Below are 23,262 nucleotides of genomic sequence, written 5' to 3'. Positions count from 1 at the left end.
CTAGGTCTTGTAAGACAGATTGCACATTCATTCACTCCTTTCCCCCCAAAGATGAAAGCATTAGACTAACCCCAATTACCCAAGCAGAGACAGATGAGCCCCGCATACCAAGGACAAAAGGCAAGCAGGAGCTCCTCCCTCGCAGGGAGCCCTTTGTGCTTGTGGGTATTTTAAATTAGAAGTCATGGGGCTGCGCATAAACAGTTTTCTCACAGTAATAAGAATTGTATTCACATTTTAAGCAGTTGCAATGTACTTGTGGTGGCCCTCTGGGAATGAGTGCTTAAGTTTACAAACAAAACAAATGACAGGGGAAAAAAAATCACATGCATAACATTTCTAGATTCTGAGAAGCACCAATAAACCATATACATTTTTGTATGAAGCAAAAAATGCTTTCCTTTGCTTTTGCTCATTGAGAACATGCATATAGCTACCAAAGGTTCTATTAATTAAATCCTGAGCAGAATTGTACTCCAGAACAGTTTTCTTTGGATTAAACACTGATTGATAACAACCTCTGTGCACACTATAACTCACCTACCTGTGTTCCAAAATACCAGCATCCTAGCGTTTGTTGGTTCTTATAGTAGACATGGCAAATATGGTAAATATCAATTAATTTAAATCTAAAGTCTACCTTATAAAGTAGGCACTAACTCTATTTTAGCTGAAGCAGGGGGTGAGAGACAAACACTGTCAAAAACATACACAATGCAAATTGAACAGAATTTACTGTCTCTGCATATGTCTTACAAGCTGGAGAGGGTGGACAGTCACTAAGGCACACATCAAAGTGGGAGACACCGTCCTAATCCTCCGAGGATGGGCATATCTATGTGAATTGCTTTAGCTAATGTCAGATGACTGGGTGTGGTGTGTGTTACTGATAGCAGAATCCTATATACTTGTGTAAAAGCACCTTATTCCTTTCTCTTGCGTAAAACCCCGTAGCGTTCTAGTAAAATGCACACCTGACTGCTCCTCCGAGGGAGGACAATGGCCCAAGGTGGATATGAAGAATGAGTAAAGAAAGCCTTGGTTCTTGAAATCTGTGAGAACTTCAGTGTTCCTTTGAACCATACGGGGGGGATACAACACCAAGAAGGGGTGTGGAAACCCGATGTCAGAGAAAGGCTGGAGTGTCTAGAGAGAAGGAGCTTCTACTTTCTTTCTGTGGATCATCCTTAGCCTGACTCTTGAAAGTACAAGTGGTTGTCTGGCCATGCACATATTCTCAGAAGCAGTGCCCACCAGGCAGAGCACCTTCATATAGGACTACGGTTGTTATTTTCCAAGGATAGAAACGTGGTAGAGAAGCTGGAGGTCAGTGAGACACGCATGGGACAGATGAGGCAAAAATTTGCAGGCTAGAAAAAATGGATTTGATCCTATAGTTGACTATCTGGGTCTGTGTGTTCATGGGCTCAATCAACAACCATAGATTAAAAATATGCCTAAAAAGCATTCTTCCTGCATTGCATATGTGAAACATTTTCCTGATGTTATTCCCTAAACAGTAGTGTCATAACTACTTACTTAGAATTTATATTGTAATAAATCTTATAAGGAATTAGAAGTAATTTAATATACAAAAGAATAAGTGTGTTAGACACAAGTGCGCCCCATTTTATGTAAGAAATGAGAACATCTTGAGATTTTGGTATCTGTTGGGAGCTTTGGGTGCCATCTCTATTGGATATCAAGTGATAAATGTAATTTAAACTACAATGTAATGCTGCTTATGGTTTTAGGAGGGGACCAGATCAATTCATCACACTGGATCTCTCCAGCATCTGTGAATGTAGAAAGAGGCTCAGCAGGGCAACTCTCCAGCAACACCAGAGAGGGATGAAGATGACTCAGCCTAGAGCGACATTCAGGGACATATTCACAGGTATAACTAACATGCCTAATGAGGAACCATAAGTAGAGAAAAAGGACGGATAAAAACAAAGGTAGTAATTGAATTCTGACTTGATGAATTGAAACGTTGGAAAACACTTTGTTGTTGGGAGAAGCCTTGGTAGGTAAAGGGGTGAAAAGGGTTAAGTATAAGAAAACTACAATACAGTCTCAGAAGTGTTTAATTATAGGTAATTTGGAGATGCCTTTCCACCCAACAATCACAAATAACTACGATAATGAAGTATGTCGGTGAGTATAAAAGCGCAATGTATCCTTTCCAGGAGCACTTGGAAAGATTTTTGAGATGGTATGCTTCTGTTTGTAAAGTTACAAATGAAATGCTTCAAACACAATTCCAACAACAGCACTGCAACCCCAGGTACCAACTTTGCTGCCCTGTAGCAACTCATCCCTCAATCTTGAGATATCTGACACTTGTAGAACAAGGCTTGTTCTAAAGGTTCCCATTCTTACCAAGCAATGCCCACGCTCTCCCCAGTTGCTTTGTGCTATGCAGAATACGGAGATTCTCTATGTTAAACTCCTATCAAGAATTTAGAACCACCTGTGAATTGTTTAAACAACTCAGTTAAAGGCAAAACTCATTCAGTTTCTCAGTGTGCAACAGAAACCATGAAGCTCTCATCAAATCGACCCTTCTGTCATGTTATAGCAAAGAAAATCCATCTCATTTCCATCTACAGATCTGAAACTAAGTAGAAGAATTAAGTAAAATTTCTATGTGATAGAAAAAAATTGATTGCTAGAAGTGATTGGATGATAGGGTACTCAGACATCAAAGTAAGACAACCACATTGCCAGGTCGTGTAGGAATGAATAACCTCTAGGAAGACTGGCTATGGGATCTTATGAGGCAATTTCACTATTGTTATCACAGCATCTGATTTTTCACCCTGACCAAGGATAATTATCACATGGTGAGAAGATGATCCAGTAACAAGTCTTTTAAATAATTTGTTAAGCTCGACTGGGCAGCAGCATCTCTGAATTCTAAGAGCAATGGGGAACCCAGGCATTTGCGCAACTGTATTGTTTTAAAGAGATTATGCTGCAAATCAAATCATGTGGAAGATGTTTATATTTAGAATTAAATTACAGACTGTTCATGAGGAAGACCAAATTCACTTCTCCAGCCATTGTTCATGTCTTGTTACTTTTCGAATAAGCACACAGAACTGGCAAAGGCTTTCACAATAGCAGAAGGGGAAAATCGCAACTAAAAATGTGTCGTGTTAATTAGTTTCAGTTTGTTGAAACCTAGCCATTTCTAAAACTAGTCCTTTAAATATAAGGATCAAAAACCAAACGAAGCAATGCAGTAATTTATATTTTTTTTTCTTGGAAATAATCTACTTGCACTCTGACCAAGGAAGCAGGCAGGCTAACTGCAGACCTTCACCTCTTCCTCTGCCTCTTCAAATCCAATCCCCCAGTCTCATCTCCAGTTCTGCAGCAGATCTGGTATGACTGCTCCTCTCTGTTCATCCACATTTCCAGGGTTCTAACCAAGCAGTAAACACACCCCACCTCCCCAGCCCAGCCCATTTACCTAAGTGCCAGTCCTCCATACCCCAAACACATTTTCCCTGGAGCCCCTCTCCCCAGAGTAGTCACATCTATCTGCATCCCAGAAGAATTTCCGACCAGGCAACACTGATACCACACTCACCCAAGAACCAGAGACCGAAACAGAAACCAAGGAACAATGCACTCACCGAACAAAGATAACCCCAGAGATTAGTACCTAGAATTGCAATCTTCCCCTTCCCAGACTAGATACCAGATTAAGAACACAGTAACGGCCAGGACAATATGTCTCCACTAGAGCTCAGAAATATTATCACAGCAGGCTCTGAATGTTCTAAGACTTTATAAACATAAGAAAGGTTCTTAAAGAGGAAAATGAATGAATCCCTTAGAGAAATCTATAAAAACGTACACAAATAGTAGAAGAAAATGAATAAAAGCTTTCAAGACAGGCAATTGGAAATAAAACCAATAAAGAAAACCCAGCTGAGGTAAATCTGGAAATAAAAAATTCAGGAACTCAAATAAGAACGACAGGCAAAAGTCTCAACAACAGAATATAAGAGATTGAAGAAAGAATCTCAGGCATTAAAAACAATAGAAGAAAAAGATACACTGGTCACTAGAAAATATTAAATCTAATAAATAATCATGGCACAAACATTCAGGAAATCTCAGGCAGCATAAAAAATCGAAAAATAATAGGAAAAGAGGAAGAAGGCAAAATGTAGGCCAAAGAAACAAAATATTTTCAAAATAAATTCATAGAAGAAAATTTTTCTGACCTAATGAAGGAGATGCCCAGGCAGGCACAAGAAGTTTACAGAACACCAAATAGACAGGACCAGAAAAGCAAGTGCCCTGGGCACATAATAATATGAACAGTAAACACACAGAACAAAGAAAAGAGTACTAAAAGCAATCAAGGAAAAAGATCAAGTGACATATAAAGGCAGAACTATTAGAATTACACCTGACTTTGCAGTGGAGACTCTAAAAGCCCGAAGGACCTGGACAACTGTGCTTCAAACTCTTAAGAGATCACAGATACCAGAACAAACTACTATACACAGCAAAACTTTCAGTCACCATTGGATAAAACAAAATATTCCATGATAAAGTAAAATTTTTAAACAATATAGATCTAAAACCCAGCACTATAGATGTTTGCTAGAAGGAAAACTCCAACCTAAAGAGGTTGACTATACCCAAGAAAAAACAGTGAAGAAATAATCAGAGAAGAGTGGAAACACACACACACGCACACAACCACCACCAACAATAATCACTGTAATTGATAGCTCACAGCATCAGTGGTTTCAATTCCTCAATAAAAAGATATAGACTAACAGAACAGATATAAAAAACAGGATCCATCCTTCTGCTGCATCCAAGAAACACAACTTAAAATGAAGGCTAGACATTACCTCACAATAAAGGATCAAAAACCAAAAATTCCTAGAAAATGGACCTAAACACCAAGGTGGTGTAACCATTCTAAAGTCTAACAAAACAGACTTCCAACACAACCATCCGGAGGAGATAGGGAAAAGCATTACATAATCATCAAAAGAAAAATCCACCAAGAGGACACTGCAATTCCAACAATCTATCCCCCGAACCCAAGAACAGCCACCTTGGTCAAAGAAACACTACCATGTCTTTGGTATTGACTCTCACACACTGATAATGGGGAAACTTCCAGACCCCAATCTCAATGGACAGCTCACTTAGACAAACACTAACCAGAGAATGCTGATGCTAACAGACTTTATAGGACGAAAGGACCTAACAATACCTACAGAACATTTAATCTAAACACAAAAGAATAAACCTTCTTCTCTATACTTCACGGAACTTTCACCACATACTTGGACACAAAGAAAGTCTCAATAGATAAATGAAAAGTGAAATAACACTCTGCATCCTATCTGACCACCCTGGATGGAGAATGGATATCGATAACAAGAGAAACAGGAGAAAGTTCAACAGTAATGGAAACTGCTGAATGGAAAATGGACCCAGACACTAATTTAAAAAAGAATTAAATACTTTCTAGAACTAATTGAAAATAAATACACATATACCCAAACTTATGAGACATGATGAAAACAATTCTAAGAGATAAGTCCATAGTACTAAGTGCCTACATATTTTTTATTTTATTTTATTTTTTCAATTTACTTATTTATTTAAGTGCCCACATAATAAATATATATAAATAAATACTGAAAAGATCTCATACTAAAAACTTAAAAGCAATCTCAAAAGTTTAGAACAAAAAGAAGTTGCATTCAAAAGAAGTACATGGCAAGAAATAATCAAACTTAGGTGAGACATCAATAGAAATAATAGAATAGAAACAACAACAAGAACCAAAAACAATTCAAAGAGTCAGTGAAACAGAGTTGTTTCTTTGAGAAAAATCAATAAGATCAACAGATTTTTATCCAATTTAAGTAAAACAAGGAGAGGAAAGTTCCAAAAAAACTTGAATTAGAAATGAAAAAGGGACAAAACAAGAGATGCTGAAAAAAATCACGAGGATCATAAGGACATACTTTAAAAAAACCTATACTCCTCACATCAAAATATCTAAAAAAATGAACAATTATTTCAATAGATAGTGCAGAATAATGCTCTTGCATGCTGTAAAGATTTGTCACTTGTATTGGTTTAATAAAACGCTGACTGGCCAGTAATCAAACAGAAAGTATTGGTGGTGCAACCAGAATAGAAGAATTCTGGGAAGAGGAAAGGCTTAGTCTGCAGTTACCACCCAGCCACAGAGAAAGCAAGATGAGAATGCCTCACTGATAAAAGGTACTAAGCCACGTGGCTAACACAGGCAAGGATATGGGTTCATTTGCGATGTAAAAGTTATTTAATAAGAAGCTTGAGCTAATAGGCCAACCAGTTTATAATTAATGTAGGCCTCTGTGTGTTTCTTTGGGACTGAACAGTTGTGAGACTGGGTAGGACAGAAACCTCTGTCAACAAATAGATACTACTTCAAAAGATAAATCAAGATTTGATAGAAATTTAAACAGATCTAAAATCCCAACAGAAATAGAAGCAAATATTAAATGTTTTCCAAACAAAAAAGCCCAGAGCTAGATAGTTTTCATATAGATTCTACCAGTGTCAAAGAAGAGTTAATCCCAATACTCCTCAAATTATTCTATAAAATTTAAACAGAAGAAACATTCTGTTCATTTACAAAGATCAAGTAAGCTTTATCCCAGAGACACAGAGATGGTTTAACATACATAAATCATAATCTGCCACATAAACAAACTAAAGACAAAAAAAAAGCATGACCATCTCATCGAATTCAGGAAAGGTCTTTGAAGAAATTAAGCACCCCTTCATGATCAAAGTCCTAGGGATATTAGGAATACAAGGGACATAGTAAAGGCAGTTTACATCAGTCCCATAGCCACCATCAACTTAAATGGAAAGAAACTCAAAGCAATGCCACTAAAATCAGAAACAAAACAAGGTTGTCCACTCTTTCCATACCTATTCAGTATAAGTACTTGAAGTCTTAGATTAAGCAATAAGACAATTGAAGGAGATCAAGGTAATATAAATTGGAAAAGAAGCCAAAGTACCTTATTTACAGATAATATGATAGTTTACAAAAATGAACAGAAAAATTGTAACAGAAAACTACAGCTGATAAACACTTTTAGCAACATAGCTAGATACAAAATTAATTCACAAAAAATCAGTATCCCTCTTATATACAAAAGACAAATATTGATAAAGAAATCAGGGAAACAACACCTTTCACAGTAGCCTTAAACAATATAAAATACCTTGGGATAACTCTAACAAGCAAGTAAAAGACTTGTATGATAAAACTTCATTAAAGGAAGAATTTGAAGAAGAGATCAAAAGATAAAAAGATCTCCCATGCTCATGGATTGGTAGGATTAACATTAAAATGACCATCCTCGCAAAAGCAATCTACAGGTTCAATACAGCTCCCATCCAAAAAAAAAAAAAATTCAATGTAATTTTTTAAAATATCTTGAAAGGGCAATTTTCAGCTTCATATGGAAACACACATACACAAAGACAAGATAGTCAAAACAATCCTACATAATAAAAGAATTTCTAGAGGTATCCCCATCCCCCATAGCAAGTTGTACTACAAACTACACGATATTAGTACAAAAATAGATGAGTTGATCTATAGAATTGAACTGAAGACTCAGACATAAATTCACACATATATGAACACATGATTTTTAATGCAAAGTAAAGGGAACACAAATACATTGCTGGTTGAAGTGCAAATTTGCAGAGCCACTACAGAAATCAGTGCGACATTACCTCAAGAAGATGGTAACAGATCTACCTCCTGATCCAGCTATACCACTCTTGGGCATAAACTCAAAGGACATGTTATCCTACTACGAAGACACTGGTGCAACCAGGTTCATTGCTGTTCTATTCATAAAAGCTGGAAAGCAAACTAAATGTACCACAATAAAGGAATAAATAAAGAAAATGTTGTATATTTGTATAATTTGACTCAGCTGTTTAAAAAATGACATCTCTCTGTGTTTCTGTGTTTCCCTTCATGTTTTGCTGTTGTGAGATTATCTGTTACCTGTGTTTTTTAGGGAAAAGTTTGTCTACACTCTTCATACCTGTTGAATATAGTGTTTGAAGTTCTTGCTAAAGCAATGAGACAATTGAAGGAAATCAAGGGGATAAATATACTAAAGGAATAAGTCAAAGTATCATTATTTTCAGATGATATGAAAGTATATATAAACGATCCCCTACAGAGCTATAGTAATAAAAACCATATGATATTGGCATAAAAACAAATAGATGGACCAAAGGAATTAAACCAAAGACCCAGATGGACCTATGGACATATTTGACAAAGAAGCCAAAATCAATCAATAGAAAAAGAAAACACCTTCAACAAATGACGCTGCCAGAACTGGATTCGGCAAGTAGAAGAATGCAAATAGATCTATGTCTCTCACCATGCACAAAACTAAAGTCCAAGTGAATCAAAGACCTAAGCACAAACCCAGATACACTGAACCAAATAGAAGAGAAATAATCTCAAATGCACTGGCACAGGAGACAACGTCTTGAAAACAGAACACCAAGAGCGTAGGCACTAAGATCAACACTTAATAAATGGAGCCTCATTAAAGTGAAAACTTTCTGTAAGACGAAAGATACAATCAATAGGACAAAATGGCAGGCTACAGATTGAAAAGAGATCTTCACCAACCCCACATCCCAAAGAGGGCTGACTTCTACAATATATAAAGAACTGAAGAAACTAGATATCACCAAACCAAACCATCTAATTAAAAATGGAGTACAAACATAAACAAAGTATTCTCAGCAAAGAATCTCAAATGGCTGAGAAATATTGCACATGTTCAACATCATGAGCCATCAGGGAAGTGCAAATCAAAATGACTCTGAGAGTCTATCTTACACCAGTCACAATGGTTAAGATCATAAACACAAATGACAATCAGTGTGGCAGTTTCTCAGAAAACTAGGAATCAATCTACCACAAGCCCCAGCTACACCACTTCCGGGCATACACCCACCCAAAGGATGCTCGATCACACCACAAGGACACTTGTTCAGCTATGTTCATAGTAGCTTGACTTGTAACAGCCAGAACTTAGAAACAACCTAGATGCCTGTCCCTCAACCAAGGAATGGATAATATGGTACATTTACACAATCAAGTATTACTCAGCTGTTAGAAACAAGGATACCATGAAATCTGAAGATAAATTGATGGAACTGGAGAAAAAACATTCTGAATGAGGTAACCCAGACTGAGACATACAAACATGGTATGGACTCCTTCATAACTGGATATTGTTTGTAAAATAAAGGATAACTATGCTACAGTCCACAGATCCAGGGAGACTAGGTAATAAGAAGGGTTCATGGGGGGGTACTCCTGGATCTTCCTGGGAAGGGAAAATAGTTGAGCTTTGGTAAGTGGATTGAGGAAGGGTGGGGATGAGGTTGGGGATATGTTGGAGGGGGAGAAAACTGAGAGAGACTACTGGAAGGAGAGGCATTTGGGGGGTCAGGTAAAAACCTAGTACAAGGGAGTCTCTTAGGAATCTACAAGAATGACCCCAACTCAGACTCCTAGCAACAGTGGATATGAGCCTGAATGGGCCATCTCCTGTGTCCAGATTGGTGCCTGGATCATTTGTCATCAGAGAGGCTTCATCCAGCCACTGATGGAGGCAGATGCAGACCCATAACCAAACATTAGGCACAGTTTGGGGAATCCTGCTGAAGAGAGGGAGAAAGGATATGAGCCAGAAGTGTCAAGGAAACCACAAGGAAACACAAAAAAATCAACTAACCTGGGCTCATAGGGGCTCACAGAGACTGAACTGAAAACTAGGGAGCCTGCAAGGGACTGAACTTGGCACTCGACATAGATGTTGCGGTTGTCTAGTTTGGTCCTTTTGTTGGACATCGAACAGTGGAAACAGGGACTGTCTCCAACTCTTTTACTGACTTTTGGGACCTTACTCCTTATACTGGGTCACCTTGCCCACAGTTAATACATGGGAAGGTGCTTAGTCTTACTGCATGCAACTTGGTATGCCATGTTTTGATGATACTCATGAGAGACCTGCCATGGAGAGATGGGAACACAGGAAGATGTAGGGTGAGGGTCTGGGAGAATAGGGGGGAACTACAGCAGGGATGTAAAATAAATAAAGAAATAGATTTATTAAAATAAAAAGAGAAAATAAGAAAGAGTGTGGGAGCCAGAGTAGATAGGAGGAGATAGAAGACTCCAAGGAAGCAAGGCCCTTTAAGTCAACATCAGCAAAGCTCATATGCACTCAGAGACTTAGTCAGTGTACACAGGGCCTGCATAAGTCTGCACCACGTCATATTCATAAGCACACACACACACACACACACACACACACACACACACACACACGACTTCTATAAAACTTCCATTCACATTTTTATGGGATTCCTGATTCTAGTGCCTTCTCTTGAGGTCTTTCCTTCTGTAGGTTTATCTTGTCCAAATTCAATGTGACAGTTTCGGTTTTACCTTATATTTTATCTTGTTATGTTTTATTACTCTCTCATAGAAGCCTATTCTTTTCACAGAAAGGAAGTAGATCCAGATGGAATAGGAGGTGAGGAGGAACTGAGAGGAGTTAGGAAGAAGAAAGAGTAATCGATATATATTATGTGAAAAAATAATCCATTTTCAAAGAAAAAATAAAAGTATTTAAAGCAATCTAAATACAACAGAATAGCATCTAACATAACTTATTGTACTGTATCATGCTTTTCTCCATAGACTATATGTAGAACTTTTATCCAAGTAGGCTTTAAAAAAAGTTGGAAATCTTTTGGTACTGGACTGTAATGAAAATGTCAGTCTTGATGAAATTCTTGATTTTAATCTTCATTAATACACAGTTTAAGTTCCTCAAAAAAAATGTGAACTTTCAGAAGAGCCTTATGTGCATCCAACTGTGTGTGAGGAGCTACATCCACAGGCCACCACATCAAAAGTAAAAATGTTGCCTCTTTAAACAAAAAGAAAGGAAAATATAGCTACTTGGAGGTACATGACTTGAAACATCAAATGTGAACAAATTAACCAAGTTTGGATGAACACCAGGAAGAGTTGTCTGTCAGTGCCCTGACACATCAATAACACTGCTTTTGACAGAGGCCAAGATGGAATATTAATTCTTGGCCTGGGTGGAGATATAGGACTGACTGGTGCAGGTGTTCGCTAAAGCTCCTTTGAGAGCTAAACTCCAGGATGCCACGCCCATGACAAAGAGCCCTCTACACATGTCCTACTTATCTCATGGGAAAGGAGGAAATGAAACAGGCTTTTGAAACAGAACATGCCATTGTAACAAATCCCCATTTATTAAATTAAAGGACATACAATGCCTTAAAGTAACTTCTTTGTCACAGGAGTCCAAGACAATTCAAAGATATGATGCTATGGCTTAATAGTCCTCTGTCATCTTGACGACCACAGCCCATTTGTTTCATTTGCATGAACACACAAGCTACAGCTCAGTATTTCAAAATTCATGCGTAATTTAAAAACCTAGTTCACTAGAGGCAAAAAAATGAAATTCTAACTTAAAATTATTCATGAAACTCCAGAAAAGGGCAGAATAAGCAGCATTTGAAGATGAATTTTGAAATGTGAGAATTTTAAATTTCCTTTTTAAAGATTTAATTTTATAATTTTTAATTACGTGTAGGGACATGTGGGTGCACATGAGTGTATGTGCATGAGTGCAGGCACCCACACAGGAAAGGAGCACTGGGTCCCTGAAGTGTATGTGCATGAGTGCAGGCACCCACACAGGACAGGAGCACTAGGCTCCCTGAAGTTGGAATTATGCATGGCTGTGAGTCACCTGATGTACTTGAAAATGAAGTCAGGTTCTCTGGAAAAACCACAAGTGCTCTTACCCACTGAATGGTCTCCCCGGCCCCAATAACTTAATTTTTTTTTAACATGGTACATCTTCAAACTTTTGCTTTTGATTCTAAAACTGAAAGGTATGCAACCTAAGAGAAATGTTAATAGTAACTTGATCAGTATGTCAGACTGTAGAAAGTGGGGAACATAGTCTAGACATCTTGTGACTAAACAGAGCTATCCATGGAAGTATTGGGTGATGTATCTGTGTACAGTATTTACTCCACATTTGCTGGCAATTCAATTCAACAGCCTCAAAAAACATATAGGATAAAGGCATCTATAGAATTTTTAGGTCTATATTTTAGGTGTTTTCTAATTTTTAGGTGTTTATCAGGTCTAAACACACTGAGTAATGTCCATTCCTTGAAAACATAAGCAAGTATATTTGGTATGATGTTGATGCTTTCCTTATTGATTCCTACATTTCAACATAAATTTGAAATTTATCATTATTATACATGTACTTTTATGCATGAGAAATTGATCTTTTCCAAAAGACACCTTTTCTTTATGATACTGAACATGGAGACATAATCACACACCAAAATATGATATGCCCCCTTGTATCCCAAGTATCAAATTCTTACATTTAAAAAAATTGAGTCTAGTTGCAAAGGAGATTGTGAGCTATCTCCATCTTATCTTGGCTAAGATATCCAAATGATTGATCTTTTAATTCAGTTTGAACAAAAAGAATTCTTGATCTTAAAAAAACATAGTTTTTACTTTAACTCATTTAATATATGTTAAGAATGTTTTACACTATATTCTATGCCAATTATTAATATCTCTGGGAAACGTGTAAATATTGTTTTCTGAATTGCAAAACACAAGAAAGAAATCCCCATTTTTAGTTAGAACATTTTTAAATGCACACTGCCCCTCGGTACTCAGAATTGGACATGATGTCTCATGCACAAAGGCCAATATTTTCCTACTGATCTATTACTCCTCCCCAGGCCTTTTTTCACTCTTTATTTTAAGACAGGGTCACACTAAGTTTCCCAGGCTGGTCTTGAACTCCCCATGTAGCCCAGTTTGGCCTTAAACTTGTGATCCCCTTGATCCACAAGTAGCTGGGACTACAGACTTGTGCCAGTGGGCCCAGCTTTAAACATATTTCAATGTAGTATTTCATAATGACAATTTTCTTCCTGTGTCAGTCTTTCTTTCAAAATTAAATGATTTCTTAAAATTCCTATCCATATGAATTGCCTTTTCATACCACTTATAAGGTGGAATGGAAAAGATCTTTATGGTTGACACAAAATTCCCATGACTAATGAACATATTTTTCAAAAGTAATACATTGCACAACTTTTATTGATGTAAACTTCTACGCATGGCATAGCATACTTACTCATCTATTTGACAAACACTCATCTCCACCTCCTTCAGTGCAGCCTGGAGTTTGCCAAGGAGTTTCTGATAGATGTCTTGAGTTTCTAAGTCTTCTTCTTTCAATAAATATCGCAGTCCATGGCCATCTTTGTGTCCCAGAGACAGGCCCGAAGGGGCTGCCATGGTTGTGATTGTGTGTTGAATGTAGACCATGGGGCTCAGTTTCCCTGAGGAGTTCAAATCATTCCATCATTTAACTTCTACTTACGTAGCCCACCAAATGTTAGAAGCCGAAGTTCATACATAACAAAATGTCAATCCAAGGCTAAATTTAATCCAGAAATTAACTACAAATAGAATTAATTCACATGTCCTATTGTAATGATTGCTATCATCCTCATGCGTCCCTCTCCTGTACCTCCTTACTGTTCTCAAAGCTACCATCATTTCAGATTATGAACCTTTCATGGCAAGATGGATCATACATATAATGAAAGTAAGGGAAATCCTCCTTCTTAAAGGGAACACTGAGAGTGTCAATTGTCTTTATTATAGATAGATAGATAGATGGATGGATGGATGGATAGATAGATAGATAGATAGATAGATAGATAGATAGATAGATAGACAGACAGACAGACAGATAGAGATAGATAGATAGATAGATAGATAGATAGATAGATAGATAGATAGATAGACAGACAGACAGATAGATAGATATACCTATATAAAATAATCTAAGCAAGTAGAACAAGGAATCCTTTTATAACAACAGAGGCTTCCTTGAACACTGAGAATCTATAGGTAACTACACATTATCTAAATTCCTACTCCTGAATTGACAAGGTTTCAAAAGCTAACATACCAGGCTCTGAAGATTTATGTTCTCTATCATGAGAGCTATGTTTCCGACTATCCAGCTGAACACCGAAGGCACTCCCCAGGGAAGTTGATGTCTTAGGATAAGAAACTTCCATCACGTTGACATGGCAGTTGGTCGGGCAGAAGTCGCTGCTGTGCAGTGGGGAGATCTTGGATTTGGCCTGCTTGAAGGTGGGCCAGGCTCTGTTCTTCAGCACCCGAGAGAACTGAAATTAAAGAAGCATTGGGAACCAGTTGGCCACACAGTAATGACTCAGCTACCTTACGTGCTCACAGCAATCATATCAAACTCAAAAGGAAATTAAAGCTTATCAACATAGATAAAGTAAAATGATTGTAGTATCAGAATTTACAGGGCTGTTTCAAAACCTGAACATTCCAACAAAGCAAACCATACAGTCAGCAAGTGTGGATGGCTCAGCGAAGCTGTGACCGTGAGTTGGGGCCTAGAAAGAGTGAATCTCAGTGACAACACAACTTCTTAGCACTGGGTCCCCGGGGTCCCAGGAGCTGAGAGCCTCACAGAGAAATGCACAGGAAGGGGCACCAGAGCAGCAAGGAGAGTTCTAAAATGAGGCAAGTCAGCAAAACTGTACAGCTATAGGTGGTCAAGGTGGAAGAAGATGGGGCCATCCCAAGCAGCATCAGAAAGCCACCCAATGTGTGAGTCTGTGCAGACCCAGGTGCAAGCTAAGGGGGCATTGGCCCAGAGTAGAAGGATGGGCTGGGACCCTGCCAGGAGGCTGAGCCTTACAGCTGGGACCAGCCAGAAGTCTGCTGTGCACTCTTCTTCCATGCCTTTGACAATAACGTGCTGTGCTACACAGATGATCTGTGACTTCCGCATGTGGCCACCCTGTTATCCTAAACTGGCAGAGGCTTTGCAGTGCACTCCATAAGCTCCTTCCAGGGTCTATGAAACCATCAATATTGTGGTTCTCACCAGGCCTGCTCCCCTTACTTTGAAGGTCTCTGTCTGCTCACTCCATAAACTCCTTCTGGCTTCTACATAACTCCTCTCATACATTACTCACTCACTTTCGACATTTGAAAAAGATGTTCAGTGTGTCTAGATGTTTCTTACTCAATGCCAAACACTTTCTCTTCAGCAGTTTTGGATTCCAGAAAGTCATCAAGAGTTATACATGAATGCTAGGTCAATTTTCTTTCCTGGCTACGAATTAGAAGACACCTGCAGTCTTCCTCACAATTAGGAATGACCTCCTCCCTCTAGCTCAGCAGGTAGAAGGAAAACTCTACCGGGTAACAATCTTGTGTGCAAGAAGTAGACACCTCATAGAGCCCCAGCTGGATTGTTGTTTTGAAGACCTTTGATGTCTTTTGACCTTGGTGTCAGGACTGTCACAGGGCTGGATATGACACTGGAAAAGTTGGTATCTTATCACTCAGTAAATAGGAGATTTGGATCAGATAATCCTACTGAGCTCTACTCCCTAAAACTACAGCCACGATCCTACTCTCTCATGTTACCAGCAGACTATTAATTCCAGCACTGGGAAGAACAAAAATTGAGACCATCACTGGTCACTGGACATTTTCAGTTAAACTCAATGGTAAATATAAAAGATCATATCCCATAACTATAAGCTCACTATTGGGATAAAGACCCTCTTATATGAATACACAATATATCACTGTGTATACACAAAGTTATCTATAATATGCATCCTAAATATTTATATTTTCTATTTAGCTGTATAGCTCAGTCAAGCAGTACAGTGGGGATCAGAATGAAATGCAAAAAATTATTAAGAAGATTTCCACCAAACATGATGACCACGTACACTGAAAAGAATGAAGGAATTCAAGAGATTCCAGATCTAGCTTCTCACCTTACTAATAATCTTTCAGCTGAGATGGGTCCAAGATTTAAGGCAGGTTAGATACAAAAGTTCAACCCCAAATTCTTTTCTACTTTCACTTCAAGATTTAAGTCTTAGCTGAGCCTCCATAACACAGAGGCACAGCAGTTTGTTGTGATAGCAAACACAATAAGAGGTTACGATTCTATTGTCTTATCTTTCAACCAATCATACATCCAGTGAGATATAAAAGAGGGAGGAATCTGTCCAGGCCTCTAAGATAGAAACACTGAAGATACAACCCCTATCCCAAAAAATATACACTCTAGAAGTTGAACACTATACATATTACTGTTATACAGAACAACCATAAAGTTAAAGTCATATATACCACAAGTATAGATATATGGAATGATATGTGTGCAACAAACACATAAGAGATATACAAGCTAGGTGATTGGAAATGTTAAGAAGATCAATGAATTGCTTAGGGGTAGGAGTAGGAACCAGAGTGATCTGACATGGTGGGGTTGGGGTGGTGAGGTAGACTCTCAGATCCGTACTACAGCGCAAATTCTTCATGTTATACCTGGAGAGAAATCATAGCCCTGTATCATAATGTACCGGAATTAGTTCCACATCAGCATCTTGGAGGAAGTCTATCCTGAGAAGAAAAAGCATCAAGAAAGAAACATTGTCCAGCATCCTAGGATGTCTAGTATAAATTCGTTGTGTACAGAAAATATGTGTTAGAAATTTAATTCGTGTTATGGTTTAGGTATGAATACCTATGTCTTCAAAGGTCCCCAGCTCTGTGGCCAGAATGGCAGTGCTGGGACCTTTGAGAGGTGAGATCAGTTGAGAGGTCTTCAGGTTGACCTGAAGAGCATGTTGTTCATGAGTGGGATGTGGATCTCTCTGTCCGTGTGTCACTATCTCTATGACTCTGGTCCCATTATAAAAGCAAACTGTCTTTAACATGTTCAGTGTCTCATGTGCGGCCCTTGCCAGATGCTCATCAGGTGTTCCCTGATCTTCAGTTAGCACAGTAAGTTGAAGAAGCATCTCTTCCTCATTAGTCACCCAGTCCACGGTACACAGTTACAGCATCACAACTTGGACTGAGGCAGACAACTTTAGGGAAGAAGGAGGCAACAGGAGTGTCTCTCCATCACTGGTGCCTGGAGCAGGGTGGAAAAGTGAGTATTCAGACAGCATCTCACTGGTTTCCATGGCAAAAACTTTCAGAAACTAAATCGTAAAACAGGGAGGGTACAGCCAGTGAACTAACTGTGTTGTGTATACAAGAACATACTCTACGCCATGTGTGAGCAAACCTCAGTCTTCCTAGAATTACAGCAATTTTAAATTAAGTGCCAAGTTTAGTAAGAAAGGGAGAATAACTTTTCCCAAATGAAAATTGATAATTTTCAATAAAGGCATCTACTGGGTCAAGGGGGAGCTGTAAGAGACAGAATGTTAGGTCTACTGTGGAACAGCACAGCCTGACCTGATTGCACCTTCATACAATTACTGATGAATTAGAATCTGAATCTTCAGGGAGTTGATTCCAGCACATGGTAGGGATACTAGAAATTAAAGATGTCTCCTATATAAAGTGACATAGCACTGACAAATGACTTTGCTTTTAATTTTTACATTTATTTACTTGTGAATGGCAGGGATGCATGCATTTGGAAGTCAGAGGACATCTTGCAGAAGCTAGTACTCTCCTTCTACTGCCTGGGTGCCAGGGATTTAAAAAAAAAAAGGCTAACAGGCTTAGCAGGTATCTCTTTTACGTACAAAGCAATCTCATCAGCCTGTAAGCAACTTTAAAGTTATCCTTAACATTGTTTTTATAGTACCTAGAACAATGTCAATCTTATATAAACATTCATTGCAATGCATTTCAAAATTTTGTGTTTTTATTTTATTTTTTAAAATGCTTTTGATCTGCAGTTGATTGACTCTCTGGAGCTGGAGCCACAGATATGAAAAGATGGAGTGAACGTAATGAAAGAAGGATGTAATCCTGAGATAGAGGAGATAACAGAAAGGGGGCATCACTGAGGGGTGAAATGGGGACTTCACTGAGAACATGTTAGGGCTGAGATATTCATCACCTCACGTGGAGAAGCCAAGGTAGAATGAAAGAACACTAAGTACTGAGCCCTGGAGGTCATCAATGAAGGGTCAGAGAAAAAAGAAGAAACAAGCGTCAGGTCCTAGGAATATACCACCGGCGAAGACACAGGTTCGGGATAGGCAATGTTCCAGAGAATGAGGTCAGCTGCCCCTGGTTCTGCTGAAACACGATAAAGGAGGATAGTGAAGAGGCTTTGATAAAATATAGCCATTTCTGTGACAGGGCAGGGATCAGGGCCCAGCTGTAGAGGGCTGAGGATGAAAAGAGGAACAATGGTCCACTGAAGGATACACAAGGCTCCTTCCAGGAAGGAGATGGAAGGATGAAACTGTGGGTGAGAGGAGGCAGAGGGCAAGGAAGGCCACATCTTTAATCCAGGTGACAATGGAGGAGCGCCTATAGACTGACAGGGATGCGCAGTTCTTGGACATGAAACACTCCAGGTTTTTTTATGCACTGGAAGCAAATTCATGTGTAAATTCAATACAGTCATTTAACTAAAACCCAGAGATACTATAAAAGTAAATTATTACTCCGCAGATGTCTCCCATTTCAATTAAATGCAAAATGCTTTGCAGCGCAGTTAGGAAGAAGATTTTCTGTATTAGATTATCCTCCCAGAAAAGGAGGGCAAAGAAATTTATGCACAATGCTTCAAATTCATGTATCAGCTTGAGGAGCAAATGCAGTAAGCAAAGGAGAAACAAAATTCAAAGGAAGTTTTCCAATTCCTTCAGTGTTATTTTTGTGTAAACAAGAACCACCTCGAGGAAGCTTACAAAGAATTTCTGATCCTCACAATAAGTCCGATTATTTCAACCAGGACAGCGACTGTCAGACTAGGAAGGCTCTCAGTACAGAGAACATTCTGAGAATGTTCCCAAAGCAAGACACAGCTTCACACCTGAACCAACCACAGTTCAGCTACACAGAAGAAATCCCTGCTTGGGATTCATTTAGTTGTCCAGCACGCTCTAGGGTTACGTCATACGTGGACAACAACATGTCTGGTGGCTTGTAGTAAATCTGTCATGATCTCAGGAGCCTGGCCATAGAAGTTACTGGAATTCATTAGTTCTTAGTTCTAAAATCTAAAATATTTAAAGCCAGAATAAAGCAAAGCCAGCCTAAGATTTTAGTTCCCACAGACACTTTTTAATATATAATAATTCTTTAATTTAAATATATTTTGATCATATTTTCCTTCCCCAAGTCCATTCATATCCTCCATGTCCCTACCTATACAACTTTAAATTATTGCTCAAAAAAAGAAAGAAACAAAAACCCTCAAAAGCCCAACATAACGATAAAAGTACCTCAAACCAAGACAACAAAATAAAACAACCAAACGCGGGGGAGGGGAGGGAACACACCAAACTGTAACCAGATGAAAAGACATACAAAAACCTGTGGAGTCCTTTATATGTTTGTAAACTGCATCTGAACATGAGGCCTGCCCTGCAGTGGCTGATAAACCTGTGTCATTCCATGGGAGAAAACTGATTTTCCCTCTCCCAGCAGGTAGAAGTGGCAGCTCAGTTGCTAATCTTTACTCTGGTTGCTAGTTTTCCATTCATTTATTTTTTTAAAAAAAATAAAAGAAATATAATAAGAGAAAACCAAAACTATTGCATCAAAGGTAGACAAGACAAACCTATAAAAGGAAAAGAACCCAAGAGACGGCACAAGAATGACAGACTAGCTCGTTCACACACTAGGAATCTCATAAAAATACTAAACTGGGATCCATGGTATATACACAGAGGACCTGACGCAGATTCCTGCATGCCCTCTGTGCACTTCTTTAGTCTCTGTGAGTTCCTGTGAGCTTTGGTCATGTTAAGTTAGAGGGCCTTGTTTTCCTGGTGTCCTCCATACCCTCTGACTCTTACACTCTTTCTGCCTTCTCTTCTGAGGGCTTCCTTGAGCTCAGAGGGGAAGGGTTTGATAGAGACACTCAGTTTAAGACTGAGTGTTTCTGTCTGTCCACCTGTATCTGTCTGTCTGTGTCTGTCTCTGTCTGTCTGTATATCTATCTGTCTCTGTCTGCGTGTGTGAATTGTCTGACTGCTGCTCTCTGTCATTGTTCCCATCTGCTTCAGGAGGAAGCTTCTCTGATGATGGATGAGCCAGGCACTGGAATATGAGTTCTATACTTTTTATTTCACAAAAAGAGGCATCTAGAAGCTTTCATGTGGAAGAAAACTGTTGCTAAGAATAGCTTCAAAATAAATACGTGGGAATTAAAACTCTGCTTTCACAAAGGCTGTGCTTTCTGTTGACATGAACCTGATAGATACACACGCTCATCTCCTATGAACTACTAGAGTTACCAGCATCCCATTCACACTGGAAGGGTCACTGAAATATTTTCATGTTAACCTTGAGTATTCCTCCAATGGAAAATATAGTCAACTATTTTAAGTTTATTTATGGCCAACTGAGATGACAACGAACACAGTTTATACAACGATCAGGTCTTACCAGACGAGCTGTTCCTTGAGGAATAATTAAAGTAAGCAAGAGAGCATCAAATACCTCCTTAGCTACATGACCTGAGGCAAGAGTTATTTCCTAGAGACAGAAGCAGGACAAGACTCAGCATGGATAAGCGATTTGAGACTCATTCAATGACACATATCACAGCACGGTCTGTAATTCAGTGACACAATTTTTATCATCTGTGATCACTGCCCACTAAGCTGGTCATGTCTTCATTAGAATGTCATAGAACCCTATGTTACTTCTACATAAATGCAGAATACCTTAAATTCCCCAATACGATGTTTTTGAGAATCTTCACTATTTGGGCAGTATATGCTTCTGAGACCACTGCACTCACACCCCTTTCCTTTTTACACATATATTATTTTCCTTGAGAAAATGAGAAATGACAGAACCTTACTCTTCCATAACCAAACCATCATATGCATGCATGTTGCACCCCAGACATAATTAGGATTGATCGCTCCATCTTTCATCTCATGGACTTTGAACCATCTCAGGTCACCACCAACTTATATCTAAGCAGGTTGAAAAGACAAGCAACATTTCCACTGTGACTCTCACCTGAGAACACATTATATTACATATTCTAAACAAAACAATCACTGGAAAACCTATATTCATTCCTTTTGTACTCTGATTGCAACTAATTCAAATCTTCCCTCCTAATCCATCTTCTCCATTAATTAGTTCAGTCTAATTTCTAGACTAGCTGAATGGCATTTCGCCTTCCTGCTTCCCTGATGTGCCTTTGTTGTGGCAGTGGTTGTTGTTGTTCAAACAGGACCTCACTATGTAGCCCTGGCTAGTCTGAAACTCACTACATAGATTACACTGGCCTCAAACTCACAGAGCTTGGTTTGCCTCTGTCTCCTGAGGGCTGAGATTAAAGAGGCTAAGAAGCATACCCTGCCCAACATGTCTTTTTATTGTAAGAGCTACCATTGTTGACTATTCAAAGCAGTGATTTGTCCTTTACAGAAATCTTAATGTTCTCATGGTCGGTTCATTTTATTATGGAACACAGAGCCAGTGACCTATGTCCTAAAAAATCTACTATGCAAAATAATCCATTCTGTTTCACTCATTCTTTGCAGAGTTCTGTTTATGAGCACGACCTATGCTACTTCTTGGTGCTGCCTCGGCAAAACCTGATGTGACAGCCAGTCAAAATGAAGAGAAAAAGGGACCGTGGGTACCCAGGCCCAACTACTACATTTATAATCTAACGTCTGCATAACGACCCAGGGAACATCACAGAAGAGAGGGAGGAAAGATTCTACAAGCCAGAGGAGCAGGAAGCCTGCTGCTGGACAGTGTGTTCTAGACATGACAGGGATATATGCACTCATGAAAGCTCACCAATATGGTTGCTTAAACAGTGTGGATGGCAAAACTTTGAGAAGGCCATAAGCTTTGATGAAGTGCTACAGGCAACCAATGATTACAGGCAGAGGGAGAAAGTGTTTACTTCAAGGATGAGTTCCCTTATAGGTTATCCAATCCTAAAACATGGGGCCTAAATACACATATGTATAAGCAATACTAAATTACTAAATGGGCTCCTTAGGTACACACGCATGCATGCTCACACCCAGAAGAAGAGGCTATGAATGGAGTAGGGGAAGCATGTGGGGGAAGGGAGGGGTGGAATAAATGACATGAAAGATTTTCTATAGAAAAATGAGCCCGAGAAAGCCTACTGAGCTGGCTAGTTTTATGTCCACTGGACACAAGTTAAAGATATCTAAGTGGAGGGGAACTTCAATTGAGAACTTCCCTTTATCATATCTGGCTGAAGGACAGCCTCTAGGGCATTTATTTAGTGACAGATGGAGGACCCAGCCCACTGTGGGTGGCTCACTCCAGGGCTGGTGGTCCTGGGTTCTATAATCAAACAGGCTGAGCAAGCCACGTGAAGCAAGGCAGCAAGCAGCACCCTTTCATCGCCTCTGCATCAGCTCCTCCCTCCAGGTTCCTGCCATGCTTGAGTTTCTGCCCTGACTTCCTCCCATGATGAGCAGCCAAACAAACTCTTTCCTCCCCAAGTGCTTTTGGCTACAGTGTTTTGTCACAGCAAGAGTCACCTTAAGTAGGACAACCATGCACACTTACATTCACGTATCTCACAGGGGTTTTGGTAAGTATATAGTAGACTGTTTCCCTTTTCATTTAGGCTACCAGATGGCAGATAATGGCATTCGATTTGGGCAACTACACAAGATCTTGGACTGTATTGTCATAGGACTGTTTTCCTTGTTTTTTATTCCTTTTCTGATTGTTTGTTTCTTTATTGGAAATGGACTTTTATACAATATATTCTGATTACAGTTTCCCCTTCTAACTCCTAGATCCTGACTTCCCACCCACCCAACTTCACACCCAATCTTTTCCTCTCTCATTAGAATACAAATAAGCATCTAAAAGATAAAAAGAAAATAATTAAAAATAAGATAGAAGAAAAACAAACAAACCAGAACAGGATGAAACAAACAAACTACCAGGAGAGAAAAAAAAAGGAAAAGAAAAGAATGAGAAACACGTATAACACAGTTCATACACACAGGAATGCCATAAAAACACACTGGAAA

At 39.0% G+C, this 23,262-nt stretch overlaps 1 protein-coding gene across 1 annotated transcript in view; it reads right to left on the bottom strand.

Annotated features, from left to right (window-relative positions):
- Positions 1-23,262, bottom strand: part of Prex2 (phosphatidylinositol-3,4,5-trisphosphate dependent Rac exchange factor 2) — a 280,846-nt gene that overhangs the window by 112,390 nt on the left and 145,194 nt on the right. The window contains exons 24-25 of the mRNA XM_048420638.3: positions 14,178-14,400; positions 13,332-13,539 (exon numbers count right to left, since the gene is read on the bottom strand). Coding sequence (XP_048276595.3) covers positions 13,332-13,539; positions 14,178-14,400 — 431 coding nt within the window. The remainder of the gene's footprint in view (positions 1-13,331; positions 13,540-14,177; positions 14,401-23,262) is intronic.

The sequence above is a fragment of the Myodes glareolus genome, chromosome 16, assembly GCF_982192425.1.
Source record: "Myodes glareolus chromosome 16, mMyoGla1.1, whole genome shotgun sequence".
In the NCBI taxonomy this organism is placed as follows: Eukaryota; Metazoa; Chordata; class Mammalia; order Rodentia; family Cricetidae; genus Myodes; species Myodes glareolus.
The sequence above is the reverse complement of the archived record's forward strand: the minus strand, read 5'-3'. Positions and strand labels throughout refer to the sequence as shown.